General features: G+C 37.8%; 1 protein-coding gene across 1 annotated transcript in view; it reads right to left on the bottom strand.

Annotated features, from left to right (window-relative positions):
- RASGRF2 (Ras protein specific guanine nucleotide releasing factor 2) overlaps positions 1-12,324 on the bottom strand; it is a 189,854-nt gene that overhangs the window by 93,564 nt on the left and 83,966 nt on the right. Inside the window, exons 8-11 of the mRNA XM_090276431.1 lie at positions 11,318-11,427; positions 10,551-10,669; positions 999-1,159; positions 70-136 (exon numbers count right to left, since the gene is read on the bottom strand). Of these exons, the coding sequence (XP_090132557.1) occupies positions 70-136; positions 999-1,159; positions 10,551-10,669; positions 11,318-11,427 (457 nt within the window). The remainder of the gene's footprint in view (positions 1-69; positions 137-998; positions 1,160-10,550; positions 10,670-11,317; positions 11,428-12,324) is intronic.

Raw genomic sequence — 12,324 nt, 5'->3', positions numbered from 1 at the left:
CTATAAACAAATAAAAACCATATGACTTTTTCATTCTAATATAATTCTAAGTGATAGATTGTGACTTACAGTCATCATCGCTTGCATCGGGCTCCTCAATCAAGGTACAGTCTATTAGAGAGAGAACCCCACCTGTCTGAAAAGAAGCCAAATTTTCATTAGGAGGCTGAGAATCTTGCATAGCTTGGGAAGCTCTGATTTGCAAACCTTATACACAAGTTGCCACAGTAGAAAGCATAGCAATTCTACATCATAAATAATTTTTTATAGATTCCAAAATTAAATTTACATGTGTACAAGTAATTGAATTCGTTTAACTTATAATTCTCCCCAACCCACTCTCACTTCCAATGTTTATAAAATTTACTAACTCAGTGTACAGGACACTAGATGCCACCTTAGGGACTCCTGAGAGGGAATGCAGCTCAGCAAAGGCTGAACTCACCAACCAGGAAGTGGCTGAAGCAGTAGAAAGCCACTATCATAGTGCTGGACAATATTTTCAGACACCAATAACAGAAAGTATAGAGAGGCAAATCTTTTCTGTCAAGAGCCAGATAGTAAATCTTTTAGACTTTGCAAGCCATATGATTTCTATCACAACTACTCAAATTTGCCATTTAAAAGGCATAAGAGCAGCCACAGATAAAATGTAAACAAATGACTGTGGCCATGTTTCAATAAAACTTTATTAACAAAAATGGGCACTGTAGTGATTTGATGAAACTTTTGTAGCTCAGTAGTTATCAACTAGTAATAATTTTGTTCAGGTTATAATTTTAATTGCACTTCCTAACTGTAATGCACACTTAAATTTCTATTTCTTTAGAGCCATATGACAAAAAAGTAAATGTCAAGGTTAGTACCTGTACAATTACCTCACTATGCAATTGTGACAATATCTTATAATACCAGGCATAGGAGAGTCATAATTAAATTAACCTGAATGTCTCTTAAATGCATGAAACATAAATAGAATAGTCTTGTAAAACCAATACCTTGAGCAGATGCAGCTTTCCTCCTGAACTTCTTGTACAAATTAAGAAGTGTTTCGTAAATAAGAAGCATTGTCTGTCTCCTTCCTTTTTCAAGGACAAGGAACCCAGGCGAACTTTACTAAGTTTCCCCTTCTCAACGGAAGGTACTTGAATCAGAGAACCTGGTGATCATAAAAGTGAATAATACACAGCAATTAAAGCTCTGTGAAGTGAGAGCTCTTCCTGATGCAATAAACACCAAAGATTCATTGCATGCACCACTGGAACAAGTAAATCTATACTCTAAGCAGAAGAAATGATACATTGTGTTTTAAGAGTCACACTAATTTCTACTATTTTTATAAAACACTTTAGAATTGATTATTCATCTCTAAGCTAGAAAATAAGTTGGATAAAAAGCCAAATTGGATTCAAAGAAGGAGGCACTTCTGCCATCTGTCCTTGGTGATTTGATATCAATGAACTTATTAACCTAACAATAAGGTACATATTGTATAACCACATATGGTAATAACATAATAAAAAGCAAATAGAATTTATTCTTCCTAAGGACTGAAGAAAGATAAATAGCATAGTAATAGAGTTTACTTTGTATTTAAAAAACAGAACATACATACAATACATGTATATTATAAAAATATACCAATTATATAAGTCAACACATTTAGTTAAGGGATTCTTTATTTTTTGTTTGTTTTGTTTTGTATCTTTTAATTGTATTTTATTGATTATGCTATTACAGTTGTCCTGATTTTCCCCTTTGCCCCACTCCACCTACTACCTCCCACTCCCTCAGGCAGTCCCCACACCATTGTTCATGTCATGGATCATGCATATAGTTCTTTGGTTACTCCATTCCCTATACTGTACTTTACATCCCCATGGCTATTCTGTAACTACCTATTTGTACTTCTTAATCCCCTCACCTCTTCACCCATTCCTGCTCCCATCTGGTAACCATCAAAACACTCTCCTTATCCATGATTCTGTCTCTGTTTTTGTTTGCTTAGTTTGTTTTTTAGATTCAATTGTTGATAGATACATATTTATTGACATTTTATTGTTTGCAGTTCTGATCTTCTATTTTTTCTTAAATAAATCCCTCTAACATTTCATATAATAATGGCTTGGTGATGATGAACTCCTTTAGTTTTTTCTTGTCTGGGAAGTTCTTTATCTGCCCTTTGATTCTAAATAATAGCTTTGCTGGATAGAGCAATCTTGGGTGTAGGTCCCTGCTCTTCGTGACTTTGAATATTTCTTGCCAATCCCTTCTAGCCTGCAAAGTTTCTTTTAAGGTATCAGCTGACACTATTATGAAAACTCCCCTGTAGGTAACTAATTGTTTTTCTCTTGCTGCTTTTAAGATTCTCTCTTTATCTTTAATCATTGGCATTTTAATTCTGATATGTATTAGAGTGGGCCTCTTTGCATCCATCTTGTTTGGGACTCTGTACTTCCTGGACTTGCATGTCTATTTCCTCCTCCAAATTAGGGAAGTTTTCTTTCATTATATTTTCAAATAGATTTCCAATTTCTTGCCCTTTCTCTTCTTCTGGCACTCCTATGACGTGAATGTTCAACCTCTTGAAGTTGTCTTAGAAGCTGCTTATACTATTCTCATTTTTTTGGATTCTTTTTTCTTGTTCTGATTGGTTGTTTTCTGTTTCCTTATCTTCCAAGTCATTGATTTGATTTTTGGCTTCTTCCACTCTACTGTTGTTTCCCTGTAAATTGTTCTTTATTTCAATTAGTGTATCTTTCATTCCTGACTGGATCTTTTTTATGCGGTTGAGGTCCTCCCTAAGTTTCCTGAGCATCCTTATAACCTGTGTTTTGATCTCTGCTTTCAATAGATTGCTTATCTCCCTTTTGTTTAGTTCTTTTTCTGGAGTTTTGATCTGTTCTTTCATTTGGGCCACATTTCTTTGTCTCCTCGTTTTGGCAGCCTCCCTGTGTTTATTTCTATGTATTAAGTAGAGCTGCTTTGATTCTATATCTTGGTAGTGTGGCCTAATGTAGTAGATGTCCTGTAAGGTCCAGTGGCAGCCTCCCCTATTACCCGATCTGGGAAGTATACCCTTTGTGTGGACTGAGTACACCCTCTTCTTGTAGTTGAGCCTTGGCTCCTGTTGTCAGGTCAATGGGAGGGATTTAGCCAGGCTAGTGAGTTGCCAGGATTGGCTGTGACCACTGACCACCAACCTCTACCCTCTGTGGAGGATCAGCTGTGCAGGGGCAGGGTGGTGGTACTCTGATGTGGTCTGTAGCTGTCCACTGGGTTTGCTAGCCCTGTGGTTTCCCAGGTGATGGAGGCCAAGGTCATCCCCCACATGTGTCTTGCCTGAACCACCCTGCATGAGCTATAAAACAATCTGAGATGACTACTTGTTTGGGGCTTGCTGATTCCCACGTGAAATTCCCAAGCGTTGAATCTAGACTGGCTGCTGCTAATGCTGGGCCTGGGACTCACTGACACCAGCAGTTGGTTGTTGAGAGGATTTAGGAAGTTGTGAAGCATGAGCCAAGACCAGCCATTCATATGAAAAAGCAGCTTGGGTGGGGCAGAGTCTCTGAGGATCTTCAAGGTGGGTCATGAGGCATAAGCCTGGTTGACAGTCTCAGATATGGCACCAGCTTGCCAGCCCTGTGTGGGGAAGGTTTAGAAAGGGGACAATGGCCCCTGCTCGCCTTGACGCCAGATACTTCAGTTCCTCCCTTTATGCCACTGGTGCCTTTCAAGCTGCTGCCCAGGTGCTGGAGCTCAGAGGGAGTGAGTCTGAGTAGATGAGTCCATGCACGGGTTCCTTAAGAGGAACTGCTTGGGGCTCCAGCAGTTTCTTCCACTAACTCAATCCCCACTGGTTTTTGCAGCCAGAATTATAGGGACTTATCTTCCTGGCACTGGAACCCTGGGCTGGGGGGGTCTGGTGTGGGACTGGGACTCCTTGCTCCTGAGATGTCCCCCCAGAATTTTTATCCACCACATGTGGGTGAGGGACAAGCCCGTTCAGAATCTGTGCCACTCCTACTAGTCTAGATGGATGTGGTTTCTTTAATTCCATAGTTGTCAAACTTCCATTCAACTCAATTTCTGATGGTTCTGAGTGATGATTGTTCTATATTTTAGTTGTTATTTTGATGTGGTTGTGTGAAGAGGGGAGCCATGTCTGCCTATGACACCATCTTGACCACAGGATTATTTTTAAAAGACAGCTATTTCAGGTTATATTTAAATTATGTGTGATAAAAATTCTTTGTGAAATCTAAACGGAAAAGAAACTACATATAGTCTATACCCGGGGCATTTCTGTGATCAAAACTCTCTTCCATTCCATGTGAGAAGCTGTACATAGACTTCATATAATTTCACTCTAATAATGACCTCCCTTCCGCCAAAATAAAATCCCATTCTAAGTTAAATATCAAACCCAAAAGTACTAAGCGTTATGCAAATACCTTGCCTCTGACTTCTGAAATTGCCTGAGCCAGTATAATTTCTAGTATTGGTTAATCTCTACCACCTATGCCAAATGCAGCCTTAGAAAGGCTCAGATCAGCCTCTTAAAAGCCATTTAGTGTGCATTGAACCCTTAAATATTAACAGAGATCACCTCTGAGAGGTGAGACTGCAGGCAACCCTGTTTTCTTCTTCATACATTTTCTGGGTGTCCTGACTTTTTTAATGAGCATGGTTTAAAGGGGGAGGGGGCAGTAAATTCTTCATAGACACAAAATTGTAAAACTATGATTGTGGGTCAAAACATGTTCACATTAATATATAAATATTTTAAATAACATCTACTCGTTAATGAAGAGTTAAAGGTGTACAGGGCGGTAAAGGGCTCAAAGCCTCCATGCCCAGATTCCACCTAACTAAGTGAGTGTTGGGTGGGCTCCTTGACAGAGAGAGAGGCAGCTATTGGGGCCTGAAGAATAGCACAAAACAGTCCTTGAAAGAGTGTGGGACTGGGCAACGGAGGGTAGAAGGGTAGAAGAAGGCTTGATTCTGCTGAAGGGAACAGGCAAGAGGAGAGTGAATGAGGGAGGTGAGGAAGGTGGGAGCAGACTGGCAGAGAATGCAGGCAGCAAGCAATTAAATTTGAAGAGTAAAGAAGGGATGGGAAAACTCAAGGCAGAACCCTTAGAGAAGCAGATGAACAAGTAATAGCAGCAGACGGATTGCATTCATGGGACTCACAGGTGGAATCAAAGCCAGAGGAGATTTTTCAGAGCACCTTGGTCATCCCCTCATTTTGCAGAAGGGGAAATTGAGGCCTGAGAGGCTAAAGAGCTCTCGGTGTTTAGCATCTCAGAGTGGCATGGCCAAGAGATGGCAGTGGATTCACCTTCATAAAAACTGAAACCTGAAAAGGGAATGGATGACAAAAGGCAGTAAGTTCTAGCTTAGCCATGGTTGATTGTGAGTCATCCAGGCAAGTCAGTTGGGGCAGAGTGAAAGACTGGGGCTTAGGCAGATATATTAGTGGAGAAGTGGGTTTGGGAGACATTTTCAGAAAGAATATTACCAAGGCTATGAAAACTCAATAATAATATATTCATTGGTAAATCCTCTAGCCTTTAATTATTTCATAAATCAGAAAATTATAGAATACACTGTTAACTCATGTATTAGCAATTACTGCAAATTTCAGCTTTGAGGTTAAAAAATAAATGTTACCTTGGCAACTACACACTAATATGCTTAATCTATAACTGTTCACCTCATATCCAACTAGAAAACTATGCATTGTAGATATATACAGAAATATATACAGCTCAATTAAAAGTGAGCAATTTCAACACTATTGCTTGGTTTATAAAATAATTATATTGAAAAAACACATTAAGTGGATCGTTCACGTTTTATCTTGTATATGAAATGATTTTTTAATACAACCATGAGACTTACAGATTCCTCTCTAGTTAATCCAAATAGAGAAATAATTAGTATTAAATTAGTAATTCCTCAGTATCAGACCATTGTTAAAATATGGCCCTTTGCATCTCTATCATCTCTACCTAACAATTGGGGTCAACTTGCAACAAAACTTATTATTTCAATCACTAAAATCCCATACTTTGACATTCAAGACTGGCTAATGCTCTTATTTTTATCTTTTTTGCTTGTTTGCTTTACCTTTTTACCCCAGTTTTTTTGAGAAATAATTAACATACATCATTGTATAAGTTTAAGGCACAAAGCACAATGGTTTGATTTACATATATTGTGAAATGATTACCATAATACAGTAGTTAGCATCCATCATATAGAAACAATAAAAAGGAAAGAAAAAAAAATTCACCTTGTGATGAGAACTCTTAGGATCTAATCTCTTAACAACTTTCCTGTATATCATACAGCAGTGTTAACTACAGCCACTGTGCTATACATTACATCCCTAGTATTATTTATCTTATAACTGGAAGTTTGTAACTTTTGACCACCTTCCTTCAATTTCCCCTCCCCCACCTCTGGTGACCACAAATCTGATCTCTTTTTCTATGACTTCATGGTTTTTTGTTTTGTTTTGTTTTTTAGATTCCACATATAAGTGTTTTCATAACAGTATTTGTCTTTCTCTGTCTTATTTCACTTAGTGTAATGCCTTCAAGGTCCATCCATGTTGTCAGAAATGGTAGTATTTCCTTGGTTTTGTTTTGTTTTGTTTTGTTTATGGCTGAATAATGCTCCATTGCACATGTGTGTACATCACAACATCTTTACCCATTCCTCATCAATGAGCACTTGGGTTGTTTCCATGTCTTGGCTATTGTAAATAATGCTGCTATGAACATGAGGGTGCAGATGTTTTCTCAAGTTAGTGCTTTTGTTTCCATTAGATACATTCCCAGAAGTGGAATTGTTTGATTATGTGGTAGTTCTATTTTTAATTTTCTAAGGAGTCTCCATACTGTTTTCCACAGTGGCTGCACCAATTTACAATTCTATCAATAGTGCACAGAGGTTCCCTTTTCTCCATATCCATACCAGCATTTGTTACCCCTTGTCTCTTTAATGACATAATGACATTAATCTTAACTCCACTAAGAGTAAAAAAAAAAATGAAGAGCAATGTCCAGGTATTGGATTAGGCATTTGAGAAGGTATAAGTATTGCTGGGGTCTATACTACAATTTCAAAAAACACTGGTACATTAAAAGTACATAATTTTGCATGTAAGAATGATTAAGGTACCAGAGAAGTCAATCTCTTATTCTTAACACATTTTGCTCTGAATTCAGTCACCTTTATTTAATTTTCTTGGTTCACATTTCCACAAGACAATGTTGATTATGGATAATGGATTCTGTACAAAATGTCAATTTAGAGTGCCTTGATCTTCCACTAAACTTTATATCTATTTTATGCTATTGAAAATAGAAACTCATTCCAAAATTTGGATCTTGGTTTTTAAAGTTTACCTCATAATCTCACAGGCACTAGTTTAGGTGCTTCTGTGAGCATTAGCTCTTTTAATCTTCACAAGAACCCTGAAATATAGGTTCTACAACTTAAGGAGACATAACTGAGGCAAAGAGAAGTTAATTAGATTGTCCAATATCACAGCAAAAAAAGTGGAGGAAACAGCATTTGACCTTTGGTGACATAGTTATACTGTCTTCCTATTATTGCCTCAGACACTTATACATTTATTTGTTCAGAAAACTTTAAATAGATTTTAGAAAATAAATGAACAATATCAGACCCCTACTATGATAAAGTCCTTTGCATCCTATTCACCAACTATCTAATAATTGGAATCAATTTATAATAAAATTTCTTTTATTTCAATACTAAATTCCTGTGGACTGACATTTAGGATTAGCTGATGCTGCTCTTTCAGAGAACCTGGATGACTTATATTTTCTATTCCTCAGAAAAAAAAATTCATTTAATATTGAAACGATGCACATGTGTGAGCATACACACACACATGAAAGCACACCTTATATCACCCCTAACAGTAAGTAACACAATTAGAGATAAATTGTAGTCCATTTCACAGAAAACAGAATCCCTCAAAGTTAAAGAATTTTTTTTTAAAACCACCTCCATGGGTTTTAAAGCCTGTTAAGGGTATTTATAAGAGTGATAATAGGAGCAACCAAAACAAAACAATGTAAACTTTCCAAACCATCTGTAATTCGATGATTTTTTACTTTCATATTAAAGTGTGATTTCCGGAAACCACCATTATTGAGTAACTCCTAAACAGACTAACCAAACCAAACAATTCAGAAAAATACTGCTGAAAGGCAAATAATTGCATCAACATCAATACAATAATAACATGAGATATATTACCAGCTGACAGGAGTGCCTTAGAAATTGATACAGATCAAGGAATAATAACATCTGGACTTGAATCAAAGGGAGCAGTGGCTTGTAACTGATTTTCCTCCAGGTGCAATGAAAAGAAATATGACTTATTCAATATATTCAAACTTCAGGCATTTTTCATTACAGATGTTTTTACAAACTTAGATCAAACCAGTCTAAGTTTGTAGAGATATATTAAATGTTTATGTATAATCATCCTTTTCAATCAAAAGTTCTCTCAGAAATTAAATATTAGTAATAGAAAATTTTGTTTCTATTCTCAAATATTATAAAGCTCATCAATTAGTAAATATTTTTCAGCAAACTCTAAACACAAGAAAAATACAAAATAAGACACCTTACAAACAAAACTGCAATTCAACAAGCAATTCAGTTTAATCCAATGCCCTTCTTCCAGGTATCTTATCATGGAAAACATCATATCAGGCAAGAGAGAAGTCACAGACATTGCCCTCCAGAGTTATAATTACTGGGACAGGCAAGCAAACATGAACCTATAACACACAAGAGGATGAAATACAGTAGTCACTCTCTATATCACGGTTCACTTATCGCGGCCTCACTGAATCGCAGGATTTTAAAAAATATTCTATTTAATTATTTATCGTGGATTTTTCGCTATATTGTGGGATTTTGCAGTACTGTATACGTATGTTGTTAAAGTTACATAGGTTTAAGAGTGTAGAATAAATGTAAGGTTCCTACTTCGCAGGGGGGGTCTAGAACGTAATACCTGAGATAAGTGAGGGAATACTGTACATGCACCAGGAGCAAGGGGCCTTGGAAATGGGGAGGGAGGTAAATTCATTCTAACTGCAAGAGAGGAGATGGGAAGATGAAGGGGAAATGTTAAAAAGGCTATTAGAGGTGTGTGACTTGAGCCGGGAAGGACAAGCAGACCTTTAAGAGGCACGAAAGAGATGGAGAAGGGCATTCCTGGCCTCCCTGCTGGAGGACAACACACGTAAAGGCAGGCAAGTGGCTGGAAGGCAGGAGCCAATATGGGGACACAGTCTGTGCAGAGGAACAGAAGGGAAATTAAGAAGGCCTGGCGTTGTTAGCATTATACTCCACTATTATTTTTTTTATTACTAGTGAAAGCCAAAAATGAAAAAAGGTACCATTTCCTAAATTATACTCCCAAACTTTAATGTATGTGTGATTTCTCTCTTTGTAAACAAATAATAGAAAGTAGAATTGCATATGTTAAATTTCTGAAGTAGTCTATGCAAAAATTAATGTGCACAGCACAAATAATGTTTGGTTTGATGAAGTAAAAAATATTTTAAGCAGCACATTTTGTTATGCAACAGAAATGCAAATTGTCTTCAAATAATATTGGCACATTATAAACATTATAAACTACACTAACGGTTTGTTCCAAGTTTATGTGCTGCTCCTCACCAAATTCAAAATTATAAATGTGTGCAATATGCTGTCTCAAATCAGTTCCATGGGGCATGCTCCCTCCCCAATAATGGCTAAGCATTTAAATGGAATTTGGGGTATGGTTTACTTTCTGCACTTTGGAATGAGAGCTGTGGAGGGATATGCACCATTTAGCTGTTCTCGCTCCATGGTTTCCAGCACAAACACCTTGAACTCTTCAAAAGCTTAATTTACTGCATGAGGCTACCAAAGCAAACCCCACAAATAAGATGCCTTCACCATTACTGAAGTGTGGCAGAGATCAAGCGTGACAATTCATCATAACTAGTGCTACCAGTTGCATCAAACCATTTCCTGTGGGGCTTCCAAAAGTGCTAATGAAACATGGGAACAAGAGACAGCTGTTTTCACTTCAGACATTGTCCCCACTGCTATATGAAAGGGCTTTGAGCACGCAAGTTTCTACTGGGCCTGTGCCTGGATGTCGTCACCATGTCGTCACCACCTGGCACTGACACTCCAATTGGCCAGACCGACCTGTCCTCATTGGAGCTGCAGAGAATGTCCAGTCCAGTGAGGAGAGTCTAGTCAGAAGTATCTACTATTGTGTTGCTGTTTTTCAGGGCCCCTCAAAAGAAACAGCACAAAAGTGTGTCCCAACCACAGCCTCAGGCAAGGCCACAGGGATATCCTGCAGGAACTGCACTAATCACACAGCTAAATCAAACCTGCGCCAAAGTGCTTTCCTGGGTCTGCCAGTGGTAATATGATGAAAGCAGAGATCACTTGGGTGGTGGGTCCGCTGAATAAGAACGTACCTTGGCGGATGAAAGTTTGGCTGGTGTCCAGCAAAATATCACAGCCTTCGACGATCATTCTTTCGATGGCAAGGTTCTTCCTAATGTTTTCAGTGTCACTCACTTCGTCGTGCATTACCCTGTCAGACACGACACAGACAGGATTACTGTCAGAGGTGCTTTGTATTGCCCTAGCAGGCAAACAAACAAGAGCTATGCCTGGGAACGTGTATCAATGGAACTGGGGTTGTGAGGGAAGTCGACTGGGCATCCAAAGCAAGGCCAGTGTGCATCATGACTAACTGATGAGTGGGTGGGTGATCCACGAGAATCCTAGGACTGCTGCTGGTAAACGCGATAGGAAAGCAATATATTATTTTATGAAAAGCTTTCAGTGAAGATTGCAATTAGGATACCATTTCTTAGAGGTGGACTAAATTAGAGACCTTTATACCATATAAGCTAAAGGAACAGATATAAATAACTATCTGAAACACTGGAAAGCTATGGATAAATCCAAGATATACCTTCTCCAGCCTGCTGAAAGATATGAATACAAAAATGCAACAAAAGTCATTTTTTTTTCTGTTATGCTGGAAGAAATGTGAACATTCTCAAACTTAAACCAAAGTACACCTAGTCTCGAGACCTATCATCAAGCTTTCGGGTGGATCTCAGAAGCTGGATTCCATCTTGCTTCTTGCTCCCTGGACATACAATTAGGTTTCCACAAAAGACTAACTTGCTACTTTCCCAGAACAGGCCTTTACTGGAAGTTCTCTGCATACCTGGACAGTTCCTCTAGTTTTGATTTTGCAAACTCCAGACTTTTCCTCTCCACGTGTTCATGGGGTGTATGAGCTAGGAGTTCATGCAGTGTGATGATGTACCTGGGGATCTAAATGCAAACAAAGGCCAGTGTGAGTGAGAGGTGAGGATGAGTAACACTGGGACACTCTCTCCTGTGCTGTCACCACTTCTAAGAAGCTCACCTCTGCTCTAGCAGTTTTGTTTCAAAAACATTTTTTGAGAAATATATTTTAAAATATTTGAAATGAACTATGCTTCAAACACACACACACACACACACACACACACACTTTCCCAGGAACACAGGAAAAGAGTAATAAATTATGTTACAAAGAAACAATTGTTTCTTTAGATTTTTTAATATAACATATTTCTTAACCATAGTTTTTCAAAATTGGTTCATAGGAAAACAGATATAACTGTCATCAAGTCACTTGAGGCTGTATTTCATACACATTTGCCTTTTTACAAAATTTTTAAAAAATTGACAATCCTACTGCAATGTTTCTGTAAGAATTAAAACTTGGGATTAAGCTATGCTCACCCTCATGACATTGTGATCCTGCTTTACCTCAATTCATCCTTCTCACAGTAAAAAGTATTATTTAATTAGATTATTTACTTGTAACTTTTGTTTATAAAGAGACTATCTGCATTATGTCAAAGGCAGGAACTCCACCAAATCTATGAAGGTTTTAATAGACTAGAGATTTAACTCAAGTTACAGTGAGTCAACATATTTATTTTTTACTGCCTTAGAAAATAAAATTTTTTAGAAAGCATGGACAGTGGGTTTAATTGTAATAACATACAAGAACAGTGTATACCCTCACACTGCTCACTGTGGATCAATCAGGTGGTCAAGGTTTGCATGTGCATCTAATCCTCCAACAACATAAGGATTCTTTCCCATTTTATAGATCAAGGAAACAAAGTGTGGAAATATTTGGTAATTTTTCTAAGGTGGCCTCATAGTAAATGGCAG

Source organism: Furipterus horrens, unplaced genomic scaffold (assembly GCF_987537825.1).
Source record: "Furipterus horrens unplaced genomic scaffold, mFurHor1.1.pri manual_scaffold_5, whole genome shotgun sequence".
NCBI lineage: Eukaryota > Metazoa > Chordata > Mammalia > Chiroptera > Furipteridae > Furipterus > Furipterus horrens.
Note: the sequence above shows the minus strand (reverse complement) of the source record. Positions and strands in the feature narration are given on the sequence as shown.